We start from the raw sequence: 24,516 nt of genomic DNA on the forward strand, positions 1-24,516 counted from the left end.
TTGAGGTGCTACCCAGAACTCTTAACAAAACTCCCAGAACTTAAAAATTTTTTTTTTTTATTTTATTCAAAAACGGAATATATCGAAAACTTTTTATATATCGGTCGTAGCGCCTCGAACATTAATAGTTTTTGGTAGAACTCGTAAGGTGCTACCCAAAACTCTCATAAAATTGCCCGGTTTACGAAACAAAAATTTTATCCTTCGGAAGTTAGAAATTTTTTGACCCGACATGTGAAAAATCGTGAGAACTTTTTATATATCGGTCGTAGCGCTTCGAGCCTTAATAGTTTTTGGTAGAACTCGTGAGGTGCTACCCAGAACTATGATAAAATTGTCCGGTTTACGAAACAAAAATTTTATCCTTCGGAACTTAGAAATTTTTCGACCCAACATGTAAAAAATCGCGAGAACTTTTTATATATCGGTCGTAGCGCTTCGAGCCTTAATAGTTTTTGGCAGTACTCGTGAGGTGCTACCCAGAACTTTCAAAAAATTGCCCGGTTTACTAAACAAACATTTTATTCTTCGGAACTTAGAAATTTTTGTGATCAAATCACTATGTTTACACTATAATGAAGTATTCCTTAATTAAGTTACTTCTTGAGTTATATGGAGCTTGATAGTTATTACATGTATTACCGCCGGCGTTAGAATTATCCAAGATGTACCGCGTGGAGGTTGCACGGTCGGATTTACACCTCATTGTGTGTGTGTGTGTGTGTGTGTGTGTGTGTGTGTGTGTGTGTGTGTGTGTGTGTGTGTGTGTGTGTGTGTGTGCGTGTGCGTGCGCGTGCGCGTGCGTGTGCGTGTGCGTGTGCTTGCGTGTGCGTGTTTTTGTGTGTGCGTGTGTGCGTGTGTGCGTGTGTGTGCGTGTGTGTGTGCGTGTGTGTGTGTGTGTGTGTGTGTGTGTGTGTGTGTGTGTGTGTGTGTGTGTGTGTGTGTGTGTGTGTGTGTGTGTGTGTGTGTGTGGGTGTGTGTGGGTGTGCGTGCGTGCGTGCGTGCGTGCGTGTGTGGGTGTGTGTGTGGGTGTGCGTGCGTGCGTGCGTGCGTGCGTGTGTGTGTGTGTGTGTGTGTGTGTGTGTGTGTGTGTGTGTGTGTGTGTGTGTGTGTGTGTGTGTGTGTGTGTGTGTGTGTGTCAGCAGAGATAGGGACTCCGCGGTTCGTCACTCCCGCAGTATTTAGTGACTCCAAACCCTCTCTGTTGTGTGTGTGTGTGTGTGTAATAAAATATAATTTGTTTATAACAACAACGTAGAAATTATTTATTTGTTGCAACGTACATTATTAAATGTGGCTCTATTTTTTCTTCGTCTGACGCAGCTCTTTGTTTGGTTAACATGTCGTCGTACATGTACCAACGAGTTGTATCGTAAATATACGCTGAGTAATGCCCATAATTTTTTACCGTTGCGTATTGACGATAAGAGGCCACACCAGCAATAATGTATTGTTGCTCATTGAAATATGAAATTTTTGGTGCAGAGCCTAGAGTTGTACTTTTTTTGTCGATACCTATACATGTTGCGTACCTTTTATCTGTAAATACGTTTGTATCTACAAGTAAATGCGATTGAAATGTATATTTTTCCGTTATGTTTTGACAGCACTTTTTGCACGCTAATTTTCGTTCTTTATTAGCGTCTAATATAGCATTCTGTATTTTGGAAAGTCCGTTTTGCAATAATATGTCGACATTAATAGGAATTACTGAAATGTTTCTTACATTTTTGTAATTGCAATAATCACACAGTTTACTTATTATTAAACTAGGAAAATTTGCGAATAAATGTTCCGCGAGATGTGAAACATTGCAGTTTGCATTTAAATGCATAACATTCCTTCTATAAGGTTTTATTTCAAAAATTGATATATTACTAAGAATATTTGCCCGCTCTTGATAATAACTATATGTGATACTCTTAGTGTTAATACGAGAAATACTTTTTGCAAAATTGCAAAAATTATTATTTGTAGTCGTAATAATATCGGCATAAGTGGGATTTGTGGCTATTGCGTTTGTTGTCATTTGAGTAATCAAATCGAACGCGCAAGTCTCGCGAACCACGATGAAGCGATCGCCGCAACAAGAACCTTTGAGTAGATTGCCGTTTTTTAATAAGGGTATTGTAACTCTGTGCAGAATTGACATGTGATCCCAATCTGAACAGTCATCGAGGTAAATTAATTTTATTTTTTATCTTTCTCTCCTGATTGTTTTTCATTGATGTCGATTTTATCAACACTGGATTCCTTTTTTATTAATCTTCTCCAATTTTCTTCGGTGCTCCACATGTTTTCAGTTTTTACTGATTCAGTTTTTACTGATTTTTTTATCGTATCGCGATCTGGACAGTCATCGAGGTAAGTTAATTTTCTTTTTTGTTTTTTATCTTTCTCACCTGATTGTTTTTTATTGATGTCGATTTCATCAACACTGGATTCCTTTTTGGTTAATCCTCTCCAATTTTCTTCGATGCTCCACATGTTTTCAGTTTTACTGATTTGTCTATCGTATTCTCATTAGAAAGCGACAGCAAAACCTTGCCCTATAACGAATCGATGTGTCGAACGATGAATTTGTCGATTCGCATTGGCAATTCACCTTTGAACGTTCTATGTTTTAGATCCGCGAATGCTGCTTCGACACTTGAGGACGTGGCTGTTTCTTTATCGTAGCAAAAATGAGAATGCATAATAGCTGTCCAGATTGGCAAATAAGAAATCAGTTTTTTTAATTGTTTTGCGATTTGCGGATTGTAGAATGCATTAACCACAGAACCTGATGTGGCCTTCGTTGCTACAATTTTTGCCGACTCAAAAATGGCTTTTGCCCATTCTGTCCATCCAGATTTTTCAATAACGAAATTTTTGTTATAAGCTGCTTCTTCGATTTCTTTGTCATCGATAGGATCTCTGATTGACGTTCCTTTAATAATATCGTTAATCGATCTCAAGTGAAACTAAGTGAGAAGTTCAGAATTTTCGTCGCAGCCTATATCTTCGCTCAAAGCAACTATCATTATGGACGTTAATGCAGCTTTTATATTTTGTAGATTTTTCATTTTATAAACATGACCGATACTTAAATAAAATTGTCAAACTTTTGTTACTTTACCGCGAAGGCAGTCCCATCTAGCAATAATATTAATAAAATGACTGACGTCAAGTCTAATGTAACAATTTGGCAGTTTTGCTTTTTCTTCTAAAATTATGATATTATATAAAACTTGCAGATAATCACGTGTATCCGCGCAATTTGCAAATGCTTTTGATACTGCCATTAAAAGAGCTTTGCTAAAATCTATAACGACTATTCGTGGTGAAGGTGCTCCGTCTGCTAAAATTGACAAAAAGAAATAGGTAATCATTGCAGCATCTTGTTTCGTTGACACCATTTGAAATACCGGAGTGCTGTTTGTCTCCGTTGCTAGCACGCATTGGTAAAGATAAATATGAGGGCTTTTCTCATTATTTACGAGCTTTAATTTTTTTGCAAAACTACCCGTTGCATTGATTGTTAAAAAACTATTTAAATTTTGATTTATAGTAATTTTGTACTATAATTTTTGCTCTTTTGTCCAATACATGCAGAAGAATGGATTATGTCCTATGTTGCGTATGATACCTGCAAGGGACTCATATTTCGCCAAATTCAAGTTAAGAATTGGATCGCTATGTTTCAATTCGAGACGATGGTCCAGTTCTTGTTGCTTGGCTTTTCGAAGCACTGCAGTATTATATAATGTTGGTGGAATGGGATTGCCCTTGTCCATTAATAGGTGCGCAACTAAGTTTCCGGGTTTTTTTTATCAATAAAAAATGAAAAATTTTAAGAAAAATACAAAAAATGGCTTATTCAAAGTATCGTCCTTCGCTAACTATACATTTTCGCCATCTCTCTGGCAATACATGAATACCGCGACGATAAAACGACGCGTCTTTGGACCGAAACCATTTATCGAACCAATTTTGCACTTCTTCGAAATTGGTCAAGTGTAGCCCAGCCAATCCATGCGCCATCGACCGGAACAAGTAATAATCGGAAGGCGCCAGGTCTGGCGAATACGGCGGGTGCGGTAGCAGATCCCATTTCAGCGTTTTGATGGTGTCCTGGACGATGGAACTGCGATGGCACGGAGCGTTGTCGTGCTGCAATATCACTCGTTCGTGTCTCGTGTACCATTCTGGCCGTTTTTCGAGCAATCTTCACAGGTAGTTTTCGATGGTGCATGTTCGCCGTAGGCCTCCTCAAGCAAACGACGTGCTTCAGCTGCATTTTTTTCAAGTTAAAACAGAAAAGCAAAGCTTCCCGCAAATGCTGTTTATTTGGCACAAAATTTCGACATCTTCATTGTTAGAAAAAATATTTTTGCGTTGCGATATGTATTGATATAACGACTGGTTATTGTTAACAGATGTCCAAGCTATAACTTCAGACAACTTCAAACATTTAAATCGAGTACATGTGTTATTGGTGCCATTTATGTGTGAAACCCGGAAACTTAGTTGCGCATCTAGTAAAGATTTTGCCTCGTTTGTTCTCCATGTGCAGGCATCTTGTCTACTATCTAATAAATGCGACGCTATTTCCTGGCACAGATGTCTTTTTAATTGACGCTTCTTTTTGTGTAAAAATCCAGACTGGAAATTTTTTAACCTGAATTGAAATATTACGTCTGTCTTTTTGGAGGGTTTTTTAAATAAGTGACCAGAGAGTTTTTTTTTGCATTCTGTGCATAAACCTACGAAACGCGCGTAATATTTAGACTCAATACTCTTAAAAACTTTTGCATATTTAAAAGTAAATGCACATAAAATTTTTTTTCTGCTCCCATATTTTACAGGCAAATACATGAGTCCATTTTCCAAGTTGCAATAGTATGTACTTGCGATTACGATACGTCTTTTTCGTAGGTTTCACAGTTTTTCAAACATCGTTGGAAAGAACAAGGGAAAATGTTACATTTTCAGTGCTTGTATTTGTTACATCGGAAAGATTAAATGTATTATCATCTAGTGACTTGTTTATTTCTGCGCTTTTGTTTATATTAAAAATACGCGTAACATAATTTTTCATTCCACTTATATTGGTGTTCAATATTGTATATACATGTTTTGGAGTAATAGCAGAACCTAAACTGTGCATGTGCTCTGATATTTTCTCAAAAATATCATGGGATGGCGGAAATATTTTTCCATTTTCATCAATGGCTTTATACTCTGCTCTCCCTAAAGTTTTAAGCAGTTTTTCGCGATTATACATTACGTACTTAAAAAAAGAAAAAAAAAAAAAAAAAAAAAAAAAAAGACGAAGAAATAGCTTTTGTTTATATATTATATATTAAAAAGCAGTGTGTCAATTATATCTAGTGAATCAGTTATATCTAGTGAAGAGCGAACTCAACGCAATGTTTAAGAATCGATGTTGTGCGGCGAAGGTCAACGACCCCGAATTACGATACCTAGCTGTCAGCGTTGCTTCCTGATCTTGCCAAACTCACCTGAGGTGGCATTCCGGGTTTCGCAAGTGGCATCCAGGTCACTCGCCCGGAAGCAAAAGCGCTGACAGCTAAATCAGCACCGCGGAAGCTAACACGAAAGAGATAAAAGCCCGCCCTTTCGAGAAGCGGCGGGCAGTCTGGAACGAAAGACTAGATCACGCGCAACCAAATGTAATCGACTACACGAACGCCCGCAAGTCAGGGCAGTAGATTAAGAACACCTGTGTAATAAGATATCGAAGTTTTTTAAAAGGCTATTCTACAAGAATCTGGATTCGTGTGTCTTCTCTCTCTCGGCGGATCCCAAAGAACTCCGTGCCGACCCTGCAAACCCAGGCGCGGCACGACAATTGGTGGCAGCGGTGGGATATCTGCCAACCGGACGAGAAGACATCCTGCCAGATCTACGGCATCCTGCAAAAGGGAACGGATCATAAAGCGGCGGCAAAACACCCCGGAAAGGAACAGCCAGCCGGATCCCGAGTGAGCAACACGTGAGACAACGGTAGCAGCCGCCGAGTGTTATCAGCGACACCGGAGAAGCCCCAACCTACCGCACGGACTCGCCAGCCCGGGGCAACGCCACAGGGACGCACCGAGCCAGCGAAGCAGCGCAGCAGGAATATAGCGAAGCAGAGACGACACAAAGCAGTGGAGCGGCCCTGCAGAACTCCGACACAGCAGAAAGCAGACACCATGCGTTGCGCGACAATACTGTAAGTCCGAAGCAATTTGTAAGCCGACTACGGCACGCGCCGAGCGTAGAAATAGCGAACGCCCCTCGCGATCGAAAGTCGAAAGAAACTTCGTGATTACAGCAGCTACAACCGCAAAAGCCAAGGGAAGCTTCGCAATTACAAGAGACAAGTGTTAAGCGCTAATAGATGTCGGACGGCGTGTCCCGGCATCCCCCTATTAGTAACGCGTCCTTCGTGTTGAGCGAGCGCGCGCAACAAGCAATCGAGAAAATTTAAACTTGTACTACGCGTGAATGTCGGGAGAAAATAGTCCTCCCCAAACGCCGATAGCCAATGCGTCGTGGTTAATCAACGAATTTTCACCACGGGTAAATAGTCCGCGCGCAACGACACAAGCGACTTTAGATAACGTTCGTGTAGCATTAGAAACGCGACACTCGGACAGCGAAACCGAGTTACCGGAACACGTTATTACCGAGTGCGAGTTTCCGTTTGGTAATCTTGACGAGAGTTTATTCTCAAACGACCCCATTGACCGAATGGACAAAAAACCGCGTAGAAGCAGACCATACGTTAGCCGAACTCCTAGCCGAGTATCTTTGTGACGAGAATTCTTCTTAACATCGTACAAGAGCGATATATTTGACCCCGAGGAAGAGGATTATACCTCTCGGGCTAAAACAATGAGCCAACCACGAGCTGCCGCGACAATCACGCCGCGCGAGGACATAACCCCTGCGTAAATTAACGCCGAAATGGAGCGGCCCAGACCCGCGGAAAATGGGCGACCGTCCGAAACCGATCAAAGTCGAGCCCCCGAGCCGACGCAAATAAGCCCAAGAGCAATAGGCTCCGTGCTCAACGACGTTCTACGCATGATGCGCGACATGCAGGATCGCATAAACCGCGCAGAGGCCGCAGAATTCGACCGCTCAGTCAAAGTCCTGCGTGCGATCCGCGACGTACAGGACCGCGTGAGCCGGCTGGAATCCTCACACGACAGCCCCGATGCGCAAGAACGACGCGTACGGATCAGCCAGGGCCCGCTGGACGTGACCTACGGACGAACGCAGAGTGACATCCGTAGTCAACCAGGGCACCACGTCGGATTCCTTAGCCTAAAAGAAGCGCGTAATATGATTCCCGAAATAAATGGAGAATCCAGAGAACGCGTTCGTGAATTCATTAGCGCAAGCACGTACGCAATGAAAACTATTCAGCCCATAGATGAAGCCATGCTTCTAGAGGCAAACATAGCGATCCAATTCTCAACTTGAATTTGGCGAAATATGAGTCCCTTGCAGGTATCATACGCAACATAGGACATAATCCATTCTTCTGCATGTATTGGACAGAGGAGCAAAAATTTTCGTACAAAATTACTACGAATCAAAATTTAAATAGTTTTTTAACAATCGATGCAACGGGTAGTTTTGCAAAAAAATTAAAGCTCGTAAATAATGAGAAAAGCCCTCATATTTATCTTTACCAATGCGTGCTAGCAACGGAGACAAACAGCACTCCGGTGTGTCAAATGGTGTCAACGAAACAAGATGCTGCAATGATTACCTATTTCTTTTTGTCAATTTTAGCAGACGGAGCACCTTCACCACGAATAGTCGTTATAGATTTTAGCAAAGCTCTTTTAATGGCAGTATCAAAAGCATTTGCAAATTACGCGGATACACGTGATTATCTGCAAGTTTTATATAATATCATAATTTTAGAAGAAAAAGCGAAATTGCCAAATTGTTACATTAGACTTGACGTCAGTCATTTTATTAACATTATTGCTATTTTATTTAAGTATCGGTCATGTTTATAAAATGAAAAATCTACAAAATATAAAAGCTGCATTAACGTCCATAATGATAGTTGCTTTGAGCGAAGATATAGGCTGCGACGAAAATTCTGAATTTCTCACTTAATCTCACTTGAGATCGATTAACGATATTATTAAAGGAACGTCAATCGAAGATCCTATCGATGACAAAGAAATCGAAAAAGCAGCTTATAACGAAAATTTCGTTATTGAAAAATCTGGATGAACAGAATGGGCAAAAGCCATTTTCGAGTCGGCAAAAATTGTAGCAACGAAGGCCACATCAGGTTCTGTGGTTAATGCATTCTACAATCCGCAAATCGCAAAACAATTAAAAAAACTGATTTCTTATTTGCCAATCTGGACAGCTATTATGTATTCTCATTTTCGCTACGATAAAGAAACAGCCACGTCCTCAAGTGTCGAAGCAGCATTCGCGGATCTAAAACATAGAACGTAATTCAAAGGTGAATTACCAATGCGAATCGACAAATTCATCGTTCGACACATCGATTCGTTATAGGCAGTGATCGGCAAAAATTCTGTTTTTAGTAATGATATCGGCGATAATTTTTAATTAATCAAAAATAAAAAATTTAAATGTTTTTAATTTTAATTAACGAAAAATTAGTAATTAATAAAATACTAAGTTTTAAATTTAAAATAATTATTAATTAATTGAAAATGTAATACTCTGTTTAAAAAATTAATAAATAATCAGAAATATATTGCTCATAATTTAAAAATTGGCAATTATATAAAATAAATTGTCAGTTTTTAAAAAAATTACATTTAGAAAAAAATATTTTTAATTTTTTAAAAAATTAGTAATTTTTAGAAAGTAAATTATTTGAACAATTAATAGATAATTATTAGAAAATATATTACTAATTTTTTAGAAAATTAGCATTTATTAATTTGTAAAGTATTTGTTTTTAAAAGTACATTAGTTGCAGTAGAAATGAAACGATGACGTTAACTATACTAAATAATTTTTTCCTACTGAAAATTCGTGTCTTTTGGGAAAATTTGCAATTACTAGATGAACTATAATTTGACGATGGTCTCTTGCTCTCTCTTAAGGCCATCGCGCACAAAATTGCATAGGCTGCATAAGCATAGCATAAGACCGCTGGACCGGCTGGACCAATCTTATGTAAGTTAATATGGCGACTTTATACTGGATGCTCATTGGTTTAGCGGTCTTATGCTACGCTATACCTGCTTCCTACACTCATATCCGTCAAGAATAAATTACTGGCTTGTCAAAAAATAAAGTTACAATTTTGTAAAAAGTTAGTGTTTGGATTATTGAAAAGTTTGCAGTTGCGCTTTAAGCCAATTTTTGATGTTGAAAATGAAGGACGGATTAGCGCTGTAGCAGCAGCTTCACATCCTAAATTTAAATTGAACTGGCTCAATTGTTTAAGTCGCTCAGTGCAAGCAAATGTTATAGTCGCAATAAAAGAAGCACTTGCTTCTGTGTCGAGTAGAGTTGAAGATAAGAAAAAAGATGATAGTGTAGCTGAGGATGATTTTTTTGACTTTACATGTGATCATGATACACCTGATGTAGTCGAAACTTTTGGGGCCTCTGATGTAGAAGCAATTATTCAGAAATTTAGTACTGAAAGTAGGAATGATCTCAAATTACTTAATTTATATCTTATTGTTAAGAAAGTTTTTCTCAATATTAATACACCTTTACCATCTTCTGCACCAGTAGAAAGATTTTTTAGTTACGCTACAATGTTTAATTTACCTAAATTTAATAAATTAACTGATGAGAATTTTGAATTAAGAGTAATTATAAAGTGTAATTCAAGTGTCGCTAAAAAAAAATAGTATTATTTACTTAGAAAACACGTGATTCTCTTAAATAATTTGGGCTTAAATTATTTAAGGCTCCTGGGTACTCGTCGCGGCCATGTTGGAATGTGAGAAGAAGTAAGAAATGACACGTTGAAAATTCTTGCGTAGTATTTCCAAATAAAAAGATATTTGCTTAAAATAACACTACAGATCACTTCAGCACACTTTAAAAATACGCCGAGTTGAGGTTAAGTCTACCCCTTTTCTTTGATAGTAATAAACAGCCGTAAAACGAATGTGATACGATGCAGGTTTGTGCGCAGGCGCATGACTAGATTTCGTATTATATTCATTTTACGGCTGTTTATTAATTGTCAAGGGAAAGGGGTAGACTTAACTTCAACTCGGCGTATTTTTAAAGTGTGCTGAAGTGATCTGTAGTGTTATTTTAAGCAAATATCTTTTTATTTGGAAATACTACGTAAGAATTCTCAACGTGTCAATTCTCAACATTTCTCGCTTATTCTCTATTGGAGAGAGTTCTTATTTCTACCGCGACGGTACGTCGTCACCGTCAACGCGGAGTTCTCGGCTCAGGGACCAGGAGCCTTAAAGAGCATTACATCAATGAGAGATGATAAATAATCTTGATTAAAAACTTGAAGAATAAATACGCTGTATCTGCTGATACGTTTATACAATATTAATATGTAAGTAATAATTAATAAGATATTCTTGTAAGTCAAATATGTACACATTTATTACCGTGTTGACTGATTTAATAATAACTGTGTGATAACAAATATAATTTTTTAATCATTGACTTCGCTTTATTTAGTACTTCTGAATATAAAATTGAAACTTCGAATACATTCATATATTTACAAAAAGTGTATGTATGTTATATGCACACTCAAAGGGAAGGAAAATTTAAGAACAACAGCTTATACTTATTAATATGATCTAATAAATGGTTAATTAATAGATATATTTTCTCACAAATCTTCACAATTATTTTTTTAGTTGTTCAAAGATTGTTGGCATTCTTAAAACAATTTTTCGCTTTATTATTAATGTGTAAAATAAGTGTATATAATCAAGAACTTTATGATGTTCCCTTTGTCTTGCCTAGTATCTCTGATTGTAATATTGTCAGTTACCTCATGTTCATGCTTGTTTTTGCCAAGACACCTTTTTTCAGAGTCAAGGATAAAAAATTATTTTTATTTAATTGTTAATTTTCTGAAAAATTAGAAAATATTTTTATTTAATTACTAATTTTTTGGAAAATTTTAAAAAATATTTTTTTTCCATTATTTTTTAGAAAATTAAAAATTATTTTTATTCAATCATTTATTTTTAAAAAATTAGTTATAATTCTCGATTAATTGTTAAATTTTCTAAGAATTAAAAAATAATGTTACACATTAATAATTTTTGTAGAAATAATCTTTTTTTGAAAATATTTACAAATTGTTAGGTAAATAAAAATAAGTTGAAAAATATTTTTAATTTTTTTGGCACTTAATATTGTATTTTGGCTTATTAATGATTGCTTTGACATTAAAAAATAAATAATGAAAATTTTTTTTTGCCGATCACTTGTTATAGGGCAAGGTTTTGCTGTCGCTTTCTAATGAGAATACGATAGAAAAATCAGTAAAAACTGAAAACATGTGGAGCATCGAAGAAAATTGGAGAGGATTAACCAAAAAGGAATCCAGTGTTGATGAAATCGACACCAATGAAAAACAATCAGGTGAGAAAAATAAAAAACAAAAAAGAAAATTAACTTACCTCAATGACTGTCCAGATCGCAATACGATAGAAAAATCAGGAAAAACTGAATCAGTAAAAACTGAAAACATGTGGAGCACCGAAGAAAATTGGAGAGGATTAATCAAAAAGGAATCCAGTGTTGATAAAATCGACATCAATGAAAAACAATCAGGTGAGAAAGATAAAAAACAAAAAATAAGATTAACATCGATGACTGTTCAGATTGGGATCACATATCAACTCTGCACAGAATTACAATACCCTTATTAAAAAACAACAATCTACTCAAAGGTTTTCGTTGCGGCGATCGCTTTATCGTGGTTCGCGAGACTTGCGCGTTCGATTCGATAACTCAAATGACAACAAACGCAATAGCCAGCTACGAATCCCACTTATGCCGATATTATTACGACTAAAAATAATAATTTTTGCAATTTTGCAAAAAGTATTTCTCGTATTAACACTAATAATATCACAAATAGTTATTATCAAAAGCGGGCAAATATTCTTAGTAATATATCAATTTTTGAAATAAAACCTTATAAAAGGAATGTTATGCATTTAAATGCAAACTGCAATGTTTCACACCTCGCGGAACATTTATTCGCAGATTTTTCTAGTTTAATAATAAGTAAACAGTGTGATTATTGCAATTACGAAAATGTAAGATACATTTCAGTAATTCCTATTAATGTCGACATATTATTGCAAAACGGACTTTCCGAAATACAGAATGCTATATTAGACGCTAATAAAAAACGAAAATTAACGTGCAAAAAATGCTGTCAAAACATAACGGAAAAATATACATTTCAATCGCATTTACTTGTAAATACAAGCGTATTTATAGATAAAAGGTACGCAACATGTATAGGTATCGACAAAAAAAGTACAACTCTAGGCTCTGCACCAAAAATTTTATACTTTAATGAGCAACAATACATTATTGCTGGTGTGGCCTCTTATCGTCAATATACGCAACGGTAAAAAATGATGGGCATTACTCAGCGTATATTTACGATACAACTCGTTGGTACATGTACGACGACATGTTAACCAAACGAAGAGCTGCGTCAGACGAAGAAAAAATAGAGCCACATTTAATAATGTACGTTGCAACAAATAAATAATTTCTACGTTGCTGTTATAAACAAATTATATCTTATTATCCACACACACACACACACACACACACACACACACACCCGCACACGCACACGCACACGCGCACGCGCACGCGCACGCGCACGCGCACGCGCACGCGCACGCGCACGCGCACGCGCACGCACGCACGCACGCACGCACGCACGCACGCACGCACGCACACACACACACAGCAGAGAGGGTTTGGAGTCACTAAATATTGCGGGAGTGACGAACCGCGGAGTCCTTATCTCTGCTGACACACACACACACATACACACACGCGCACACAGACGCACACGCGCACGCACACGCACACGCACACGCACACGCACACACACACACAATGAGGTGTAAATTCGACCGTGCAACATCCACGCGGTACACCTTGGATAATTCTAACGCCGGCGGTAATACATATAATAACTATCAAGCTCCATAACTCAAAAAGTAACTTAATTAAAAAATACTGTATTATAGTGTAAACATAGTGATTTGATCACAAAAATTTCTAAGTTCTGAAGAATAAAATGTTTGTTTAGTAAACCGGGCAATTTTATGAGAGTTCTGGGTAGCAGCTCACGAGTTCTACCAAAAACTATTCAGGCTCGAAGCGCTACGACCGATATATAAAAAGTTCTCGCGATTTTTTACATGTTGGGTCAAATTTCTAAGTTCCAAAGGATAAAATTTTTGTTTCGTAAACCGGGCAATTTTATCAGAGTTCTGGGTAGCACCTCACGAGTTCTACCAAAAACTATTAAGGCTCGAAACGCTACGACCGATATATAAAAAATTCTTGCGATTTTTCACATGTCGGGTCAAAAAATTTCTAAGTTCCGAAGGATAAAATTTTTGTTTCGTAAACCGGGCAATTTTATCAGAGTTCTGGGTAGCACCTCACGAGTTCTACCAAAAACTATTAATGCTCAAAGCGCTACGACCGATATAAAAAAAAATCTCGCGATTTTTTGTATAATCAAAAAATTTTTTTTTAAATTTTGGAAGTTCTGCTTTGAGTTCTGGGTAGCACCTCACGAGTTCTACCAAAAACTATTAAGGCTCGAAACGTCACGACCAATATATAAAAAGTTCTCGCGATTTTTCGTATGTCGGGTCAAAAAGTTTTTAATTTCCGAAGGATAACATTTTTTTTCGTAAACCGGGCAATTTTATGAGAGTTCTGGGTAGCACCTTACGAGTTCTACCAAAAACTATTAATGTTCGAGGCGCTACGACCGATATATAAAAAGTTTTCGATATATTCCGTTTTTGAGTAAAATAAAAAAAATTTTTTTTTAAGTTCTGGGAGTTTTGTTAAGAGTTCTGGGTAACACCTCAAAAGTTCTAAAAGAAATCCTAATGGCAAAATTAAATATTTTTAATACTTTTATTGTTATCGCTGATTTAGGGATTTCATTTTGTGAAGTTAGCACCCCCAAGATTAATCAACGGTTTTTTTAGCTTTATTCGCCGGAACTATTTCTAAAATTGACAAGGAACTCTAGAACTCTTGGGGGTGCATTCAGAACTTAAAGAAAAAAAATGATTTTTTTTAAAGATGGGGTGCTAACTTCACGGAGGTTACATACTGGGAACAGTTCGACAAACGTATAGAGATCCTGCACGACAATTATGTAAACATTCCCCTTCTTTGAACGAGTAAACGGCCTTACTGTATCAATCGACAATTGCCCACGGTGTGAGTAGAGGTCTTGTCATCAAAGGTCCCTTCAGTGGCACCTGATTAAACTTGACCTTCATGCACACGTCGCAGTATTCGACAAAGGATTTTACGTCCTGCGACATGCCTGGCCAGTAATAGTTCTGTCGTATTCGATCGTATGTGCTATCTCTACCTAGGTGCCCTGCCTGTGGGGTTTCGTGGTTTTCTCGCAATATCTCGAGAACTTCAGCTGGTTAGACCACTCTTTTCCACGGATGTTCGTCATCGATCAGCATTTTCGCGTAGTCTGGTCTATGATAATATAACTCGTCATTCTCGATCTTCCAATCCGCGTACTTATCGGGTTGTTTGCTTACGAGTTCGCCTTTTACGTCATACCTGTTAGGTCCCGAGGGAGAGGGTGGAGCAAGGAACCGAAGTAACCTTTACGATACGTTTATTCTTTTCTACTCTTCACTACAGAGACGGGGCGTATATATGTATGTCCGAGTTCGCAAGAGCTCGCGTACGACGAGCTGCCCAAGATGGCCGGTGCACACACACTGCCTGCTGCGCGCGCGTCGCGCCACCTGCGCGAGATCGGCGCGTCCCGCCCCAACATCTCCCTTCTTAAAAGACTACCACTGGGTGTACGATTTAGCTCTGGGATCCAAGACAAGTCTTCGTGGCTGGACTCTCTGACGGATGGGCCTGGTTGGCGTAGTATCGTCCGAGGCTGTTTCCAACTCGGGTTCGTGGTCTTCTTGTGGGGGAGCCGGAAGGCTGAACCGAGGTTTTGGCGAGGCCCGATCCAGGTTAGGCTCATGGAAGATCCAATCGTCCGAGGCCGAGGAGTTTGGAACTCCCGGGGCGTCTCCCGGGGTGTTGCCTCCTTCCCAAATGTGGTTGATGTGACGCTCGACCGACCTGCCGTTGTCCAGGTGTACTCGATAGCGTGAATCGGATAGAACGTTTTCAATATAACTTTGTTCGCGTTTGTCTTTCAGAGCGACGACGACCCGGTCTCCAGGTTTGAGAGTTCTCGGGCGGGTTCCGTGGTGTTGATCAAACTGTTGTCGCATTTTGTGCTGCTTTTGACCGAGGTCGGTCGGGGGAACGGTTTGGTCTGGTAGTCTCGGAATAAGTTTGGAGAAAGGTGAGATGATTCTTCTTCCAAAAAATAGTTCGGCCGGGGATTTTCCCGCTGGGGCTGAGGAACACGGGGTATATCTGTAACTGTACAGGAAGTCCTGGAGTTCTTTCTTCCAATTGGTTGTGTCTTTGGCGATGGCCCTTTTGATTGAGTCGATCATTTTTTCCGCTTGGCCATTGAATTGGGGGTGGTTGACAGCGGATAAAATATGTGTGATTTGCATTTCTTTGCAGAATTTTGCGAAAATGTCTGCAGTGAATTGTGTTCCGTGGTCACTGATCAGGACCTCAGGAGGCCCGTATCTGGAGAAAGTTTCCCGGCATAGTTCAATTGTACGGGTGGCCGATATGGTGGGTGTAATTGCTACGTCGATAAACTTCGAGTATGCGTCAACCAAGACAAGTAAGTATTGGCCGTCGATTGGTCCCGCGTAATCCACATGTAGACGTTCGAGAGGTCTTGAAGGAATTGGCTAAGGGCTGATAGAAACCTTGATTGGTAGTTTTCTTGTTAATGCACAAGGGTTGCATTGTTTCACAAGGCGTTCGATGTCCTCGGAGAGTTTTGGCCAGTATACGTATTCGCGCGCCAGCTGCTTCATTCGTCTAATCCCTGGGTCGCCCTTGTGGAGGGATGAGAGAATGCTGGATTGCATGCTTTGAGGTATGACTACTCTGTCTCCCAGTAATAAAGTATTGTCAATAATTGATAAACAGTCCAGGCGCTTCTTGTAATGTTCTACTGTCGATGAGTTTGACGTAGGGATTTTATTTTCCCGAATGGCTTCTATTATTATCATAAGGTCTGGGTTTGCGCTGGTAGCCGTCTTCAACTTAAGGCGAAGGTCTTCTCCGAATCTGTCGATGGATAGATTCCTAATTTGTAGAACTTCATCTTCTATGAGGCGGATGCTGGCGACTTGAAGTTCTTCAAATTTGTCTTGACGAAATTTCTCTATCAGGCGAGACAGGGCATCTACTTGCCCGAAATCCTGTGAGCGGACATATTCGATCTTGAAGTCGTATCCAAGTAATCTTATAGCCCATCGTTTGAGGCGAGCTGCTGTGGTCGGTTTGAGTCCCTTGGTGTTTTCCGTTTGTAGGAGTGCGACTAGGGGTTTATGGTCTGTTTGTAAGATGAAATTCCTTCCCCAAAGAAATTTGTGGAAACGTTCGACCGCCGTGACCAATGCAAGAGCTTCCTTTTCTAGTTGAGAGTAGTTGCATTGAGAAACTGTTAAGCTCTGTGCCATGTGGTAAACAGCACGTTCTTGTCCGTTCCGATCGCGTTGTAGGAGTACTTCACCAATCCCCGTGGAGCTAGCGTCGGCTGCAACTATAAGGGTTTTCGACGGTTCGAAATGTTCTAGTAGTAGAGGGTTGAGAAAGATTTTTTTGAAGCGTTGGAAAGCTTCGTCATGTTGCGACTCCCATGACCAGGGGTCAGTGATCCCAGACGGGCTCGCTTTTTCGCGCATGCGCGACGAAAACATTCTCAGTGAAGTACTTAGTCCGCGGAAAAACGAGTACTATATAGTACCCTGTATGATTGTTTTGTAGGATTGGTTCTAAAAATTATGTATAAATGTTTGAATAATAAATAAAAAACAAGATATATGCACTATTACATAATTTATAAAAAATATTTTAATATGTCAATTTGTTGATAGTACAAATGATAAAATCAGGATTTAGAAGTAACGCGTTACTTGTAACACGCAGTTACAAGATGATACAAAGAATAAGAAGAAAAGGAAGGAAAGGTGTTAAATAATTATTTAAATAGAAGACACTTTTATATAAACTAAAACCAATACTTTATTTGGCAGAAATTATAAAGAATACCAACATTTGTTGCGAGGGTAAGGAAAACTGCCAAAAACTTTACCAGTATTCATACAACAAAAATACATCCTTTCGTAGAATAACAAATAAAATTTTAATATTAAAACAAAATACTCTGCAATCTTTAATTTTAGTAAATTAAACTGAATTAAATTAAAATAAATAAAATATTTTTTAAATAATCTTCATTTATGATTTTTTTAATAATCTTAAACTTAATAAATAATAGATACCATAAATATATGTGATAAATATTTTAATGTACTTATACTAATTTTTAATCACCAATACGTTAATTAAAATTTAAATATTTTGTGAAAATACTAACAATTTTATAACAAAAATATAATATTTCTTTCACAAACACATAAAATTTACAATCAAGATAAAACAAAATTATAATTAATACTGTGTATATCTACAGGGTTTGTTAGACCACCCGTCCCACCCTTTTAAAACGTAGGGATGCTTTTGTACAAAAAAATAGCTAAGACAAAATTTGCATAGTTTCGAGGGATCTATCTGGCGGTGACCTTGAATTTGACCTTGAGATCGACCTTGGGCATAAATCAAGGTCAAAGTAGTGTTTTTTAAACGTAAACTTGTATTTATGAGTTCAGAAATAAAAAGAGCGAAAAATTTCACATACGAATACGTTACTAATAATAATAATAATAATAATAATAATAATATAAACGGGGGGGTGGTCCTCAATCGAAGACCTACCAGCGGCACGCAGACCAAGTCCATTGTGCCTCCCCACTGCTGTAACAGCCCCACAGTTAAGGGAGACCTGTCTCCCTCCAGAAGCGAAGCAGGTCCCTCACCGGTAGCTGTCTTATCTGCTCGGGCTCTAGAAAAGCTGAGCCGAGCGTAACAAGTCGTCGCCTGGCATATGCTGGGCTTTGATCAAGAATGTGGAGACTTGTTTCCTCCTCTTCCCCACAAAGTCTGCAGTCGGGTGTACTGCTACAACCCAGCTTGTACATGTGGTAGTTCAGGACGCCATGACCTGTTGGTAGCTGTACTACCAGTCTGGCATCCTTCCTATTTAGTGATCTAATGCTACCTGCCAGTTCCTCTTTGAGAGAGTCCCCCAAGAGAGCCCTGGCCTGTCTGCATCTGACCCTGGTTTCCCCTTTCCAGTAATCAAGATGCTGGTTCCGCAGCCAGCCTCGGATCTCTCTCCTACCTAAGCTGTAGAGAATTCCGACAGCCGGCTCCGGCCCCAGCAGTCTTGTCTCCGATCCTGCTCTAGCGAGTTGGTCGGCAGTTTCGTTACCTTTGATCCCTGAATGACCGGGGACCCATATTAAAGTAACTTCGTTATTCCTCGCCAGCTTCTCCAGGGTGCAGCTGCAGTCCCAGACCAGCCGTGAAGTAAAGTTTGGAGCACAGAGAGCCCTAAGCGCCGCCCCGCTATCCGAACAGATTCTGATACGCCCTCCCTCCTGCCTCCTCTCCAATAAGGTTTGGGCACATCTCATAATAGCCACAGTCTCCGCTTGGAACACCGTAGCAAATTCGCCGAGTAGAACAATTTCCTTAGTACCATCTCGGGGACAGTAGAGACCCGCGCCAGAGCCAGCGCCTGATCTGGAGCCATCCGTGAACCAGATGTCCCCATTCCAGGCATTCAACCCTTTAGGATCTTTCCACTCTTCGCGCTCGGGGAAACACACTCTGTATTTTCTCTCGAAGACGCGGATTGCCGGCATTCTGTCCTGCCCCATTGTGAAGACGGGGCTAGCCAGAATCGTTCCAGGAATTCTTGTGTGCCTAGCACCAACCTTCCATTTCAGCTCACATTTCAGGCAATAAGCCGCAGCCGCAGCCGCAGCCACCACCACCTGGTGTAACGGCTCGATGCCTAGTAGCACTCCCATCGCTGCCACTGGTGTGGTTCGCATCGCCCCTAGAGCCCCTCTTAAGATCAGAGCCCTGACGTGCTCCAAAGCCGTTCTGGAAGTTTTCATCTGCGTCCTAGGCCACCATACTACCGAAGCATACAGAAGCCTAGGCCGGAGAATCGCCGTGTAGATCCAATAGACCATTCTTGGTTTTAGACCCCATATCTGGCCAAATGTTCGCCCACACGTCCAGAAGTAAAAGCAAATGCTTTTACAGCGATTCTCAAGATGTTCCTTTCATGTCAGCTTCTTATCTAAGGTAACCCCCAGATATTTCACTGACTCGGCCGGAACAAGTCTTGTTCCTTCCAAAATGGGCCCTTCCACTGGGCCCACTTTGTACTTGCGTGTGAATACCACGAGCCTCGTCTTCAGTGGATTCACCGACAGACCGGTCTCGCGGCACCACTCTTCTACCACCTCTAGAGCTGCCTGTGTTAGCTCTAGAAGCGTCTCTAGGAAGGGTCCTCGCACAAGAATAGCCACATCATCGGCATATCCCTGCGTAAAGAAGCCTCTAACATTCAATGTGCTGAGTATCCGATCAGCTACCAGACACCACAAAAGCGGAGAGAGAACACCTCCTTGTGGGCAGCCTCTCTTTACCCATCCACTGACTCTCGCCGATCCTGATGAGGTCGTTACTCGCCGTCCAAGCATTCCTCTGATCCACTCAACGATCATCCTCGGGACGCCCCTCCGTGCGGCCTCCTCGCACACTACTGTATGCAAAGTGTTGTTGAATGCACCCTCTACCATCTAAGAAGGTGCCTACCACGAAGCCCTGCTCCTCCAACTGTTTTTCGATGAACGATACGACAGAATGGAGGGCAGTCTCGGTGGAATAACCTGTGCGATACGCATGCTGGTTCATGTGCAGAGGATGCCGCAACAGAACCACGTCTCGCACATAAACATCGACCAGCCTTTCTAGCGTCTTAAGAAGAAAAGACGTCAGGCTGATCGGTCTAAAGTCTTTGGCAGAGGTGTAACCTGTCCTACCCGCTTTCGGGATGAACACCACCTTTGCCAGTTTCCAAGCGCTGGGCGTATAGCTCAGCGCCAGACAAGCCCTTAAAGTCCGCGTAAGAGGCCCAGTGATCTGCTCCAGCCCCTCTTGTAGAAGAGCCGGAAAGATCCAGTCCGGTCCCGCTGACTTAAAGGGCTTGAAAGCCTTTACAGCCCATCTTACCCTATCGGGTCTGACAATTTCGGCTGCAAATGCCCAGTCGCTTCCCTGTGCTCTCCGCGGCGCCGGAGTCTCATGCCATGCATAGTCCTCCGTCTCCTTTCGAAAGCCTGGAAAGCTTGTTTCTAACAGTTGTGTCAGACACCGTTCTCCAGTCACCATCGTCTCGTCAGCGAGACAGATGGTTTCCAGGACCGCGTCTGAGTCCCTGGCCAAAACTCTGCATAGTCTAGCGTTTTCGGGCACGCCCTCCACTGACTCGCAGAATCTCTCCCAGCTTTCTCTTTTCGCCCTTACTACGGAATCCCTGTAGTTCTTCTGAGCCTTTCTATGAAGGTCCCAGTCGGACTGGCGGCCCGTGTTCCTGGCTTTATTCCACGCACGACGGGCCGCACCCCTGAGATCCCGCAGCTTAGGACTCCACCAAGAGGTGCCCCTGGTGTTTCTAACTGTCCTCTCCGGGCAGTTCTTTTCAAAGCTGTCTATCAGAGCCCTTTGCAGATGGTCTACGCAGAGCTCTATCTCGTGTGGGGTCCCATGCCTCTTGGGAAAATCCCTGAGACTGGCTAACAGGTCCTCTCGGTAGGAAGCCTAGTCAGTTCTTTTTGGGTCCCTCACTTTCCTTTCTTCAGATCTGGCTTTAGCCAGCCTAAAAGTAATTTGTCTGTGGTCTGATAAAGAGGGTTCATTCAAAACCCTCCAGTCAGCCACCTCCCGAACCATTTGCCTAGAGCAAATAGTAAGATCGAGCACTTTCCTCCTCACTGTCGTGCAGAAGGTGGGCTCGTTTCCCTTGTTGAGAATTTTTAAGTCCGTAGCCACTAGAAATTCCAACAACTTCCTACCTCTCTCGTTGGTGTCTGTACTTCCCCAGATCGTGTGATGCGCATTCGCATCACATCTCAAGATCAGGGGAAGTTGATTTCCTTGGCAGTATTCCACCAGGCGAGTCACCGGCTCGGGTGGTAGTGGGCCTCCATCCTCGTGGGGAAAATAGGCCGAGCACACTATCAGTTTCTTCCTGAAACCAAGCTCATTGATGATTTCTGTCTCGACCGCTACTGTATCTCTAGAACAGAAATCAGGTATTAGTCGGGCCTTAACACCCTTGAGCGCTACACACGCTCTGGGTCGCTGCTCTGAAGGGGCCTTAAATAGCCTCCCGCATCCCGCCAAGCCTCTGATACAACCTCGAACCAGCCAAGGTTCTTGTATCAGTGAAATTGCTGTGTGCATTCCAGCTTGGCGCCTGGCAAGAACGGCCGAGGCTCCTTTGCTGTGGTGCAAGTTGATTTGGGTGAAGACCACCACGGCCGGACTCATTTATTTAAATCTGACCTTTGGGTTGGGCTTGCTCTTGCCCGTTGCCTCTCCCTCTTGGGACATCCCATTCACCTTGAAGGTGACCTGGTTCATCCCAAGGTAAGGTTTAAAATCCAGCGTCCTCAGTTTAAGGACAATGGATTCCGGAAGACCGAGTACCAGGTTCCTACCGTCGCCGGTAGCCCCTACGTTCTCGGCAAATATTCGCCAGCCCGCCGTGCAGAACCCTTGGTTTTGCCGCTCGAGCCTCGCAAGGGTCGCAGCCGAGTCCTCGGGAGGTCCCGGACCCAAACCACAGCCCTATACTGCTTTTGCAGCACCTCCGGGCCCACCTTGAGTCTGGCGCCTTCCCACGGCACGATGACACCGATCCGGTCTTCCATCCATTTCAGCGTCACCGCGTCCGCGCATCTCACGATCGCCGCGCCCGTCTTTAGATAGGTGCCGTGGAATCTGGGCACGGACCCTCCCGGGTCAGAATCGATCTTCTTGGAGACCACACCCTTCAACAGTGCCAACCGCTCCGCAGTCAGCACTGCCTCGGGGTAGCCCTCCGCCACAATCACCTTCGTCAGGGGGTCGGCGACACCAGCATAGGTCCCAGTTTCCTGAGCCCTTTGCTTCTTCTTCGCTCCTTCCGCCGATGGAGGGGTCTCATTGGAGCCCATCCGGCGCTTGTTACCGGAGTGCCCCCGAGGCCCCCCACTCGGCGTCTTGGGGAAAGCTGCAGAGGGTTCAGAGGTCGAAGGGAGATCAGCCTGGGCTTTCTCCCTCTCCTTCCTAGCCTTCCTTCTCATTGCGCCACTGCGGTTCTTCCTAAGAGAACCCGCAGTGTTCGCAGTCTCTTTAGATGTAGGGCCGGTGCTTTCCGAGTCCGTTAGGGCCTGTTCCGCACCTACCACCACATCCGCTTCTCCTCCGGAGGTCTAGCTCACTAGAGACCTCCATCGGGATTTTGTTTGAAATTCTTGCACTTTGCATTTTGTTGCCACGAGTAACTAGGGAAAAGATGGTCAGCCCATGCAGAGCCCCGCATGCATGGGTAAGGCTAAATACTCTGGGGTTTCGCCTGGTTCCCCAGAGGCATCGTTTAAGACACTGCTCTCCCAGTGCCACGCAGCCCTCGCCACGATAGCTTCCAGCTTAGCTTGGAGAGTTGGTCCACGGCGGCGGCCTTTCCTCCCAGATGGGGTTTTACGCCCATCGGAGCAGGTTATAACCGCCACTACCCGGACGGTCCGCGTGGCACGCGGGGGTTTAAACCCGGGCCAAACATCCCCTCCGGACGTCCTCCTATCCGCCACCGGAGACGCGCCCGCTAGGCGGCTCAACCCACGGGGAATACGTTATTAAGTCAAGGTCAAAAATATCCTCAGAGGTCGTGTGGAGGTCAAGTTTTCAAGACTACCCGTCCCACCCTTTTAAAACGTAGAGATGCACTTGTGCAAAAAATGGGTCAGACAAAATTTGCATGGTTTCGAGGGATCTATCTGGCGGTGACCTTGAATTTGACCTTGAGGTCGACCTTGGGCATAAATCGAGGTCAAAGTAGTGTTTTTCAAATTTTTAAATGAAATAATCAGCTGCCCTTGTAAATCCGCACGATTCTCTGATGCGTCGAGAAAGAGATAGTGGAGTAAGTATTTCCACTATCAGTCGAATTTTTCGAGAACATTCATTCCACCCATTTTGGATGTCACTTCACCAAGCCATGACATTGAACGATCATAGAGAAAGACGGATATTCTGTAATTGGATTACTGAACAATTACCTAATTTCCAAAGAAGTATCTTATTTTCTGATGAGTGCACCTTTAAAAGTGACGGCGAAGTAAACACACATAATGTTCGTTATTGGGCACAAGAGAATCCACATTGGTATCGAGAATTGGATCATCAACATCTCTGGAAAGTGAATGTTTGGTGCGGAATTATTGATACGCATATCGTCAGACCATTTTTCTTTCAAGAGAACTTGAACAGTTTAGTATACGTCGATTTACTCGAAAACGAACTTCCACATTTACTTGAAGATGTTCCACTTCAATTACGTATAAATATGTGGTTTCAACAGGATGGATGTCCCGCCCACACGTCTGTCATTGCTCGTCATCAACTGAACCGTACATTTCCCGGCCGATGGATAGGCAAATACGGTCCACATAATTGGCCACCGCGATCACCGGACCTTATAATTTTAGACTATTATTTATGGGGAAGAATAAAAGACCTCGTATACCGCGAACGACCTACCACTGCAGAAGACATGAGGAACAGAATTCGCCAAGCCATTCAGTCTCTAGATACTGCCGAAATTCGTCGGGCGACGGATGATTTCCAACGCAGGGTAACAGCCTGTATTGATGCAGGTGGTGGACATTTAAAACATCGAGACTGAATAACATGCGTACGCACAAAGGTGACGGCAAGGGGAACCACCTTAAAAAAGCACCCCGACGAGGTGACGGCAAGGGGAACCACCTTAAAAAAGCACCCCGACGAGGTGACGGCAAGGGGAACCACCTTAAAAAAGCACCCCGACGAGGTGTAAGTCCGACCTTGTGACCTCCTCGTAAATTCCAACCAGCATTCTTACCAGCTCCAAAGTTTTGGCGGGTTCCCGTAGAAGAATAGATTAAGCAGGTTAAATGACTAAGTAGGTAAGTAAATAGG

At 41.9% G+C, this 24,516-nt stretch overlaps 1 protein-coding gene and 1 pseudogene across 1 annotated transcript; both read right to left on the minus strand.

The window, feature by feature from the left end:
* Nucleotides 1-18,203: 18,203 nt before the first annotated feature.
* Nucleotides 18,204-19,475, minus strand: LOC143902107 (uncharacterized). Its single transcript, XM_077414813.1, has one exon. The coding sequence runs from the start codon at nt 19,473-19,475 to the stop codon at nt 18,204-18,206; it is 1,272 nt and encodes a 423-aa protein (XP_077270939.1).
* A 2,368-nt stretch (nt 19,476-21,843) lies between these two features.
* LOC143902108 (uncharacterized) overlaps nt 21,844-24,516 on the minus strand; it is a 5,080-nt pseudogene continuing 2,407 nt past the window's right edge.

The sequence above is a fragment of the Temnothorax americanus genome, unplaced genomic scaffold (assembly GCF_048541705.1).
Source record: "Temnothorax americanus isolate GAGA-0224 unplaced genomic scaffold, ASM4854170v1 Scaffold38, whole genome shotgun sequence".
In the NCBI taxonomy this organism is placed as follows: domain Eukaryota; kingdom Metazoa; phylum Arthropoda; class Insecta; order Hymenoptera; family Formicidae; genus Temnothorax; species Temnothorax americanus.

Coding starts and splice junctions, on each gene's coding strand:
- LOC143902107 (XM_077414813.1), bottom strand. CDS start 19,475: ATGGTCTATTGGATCTACACGGCGATTCTCCGGCCTAGGCTTCTGTAT.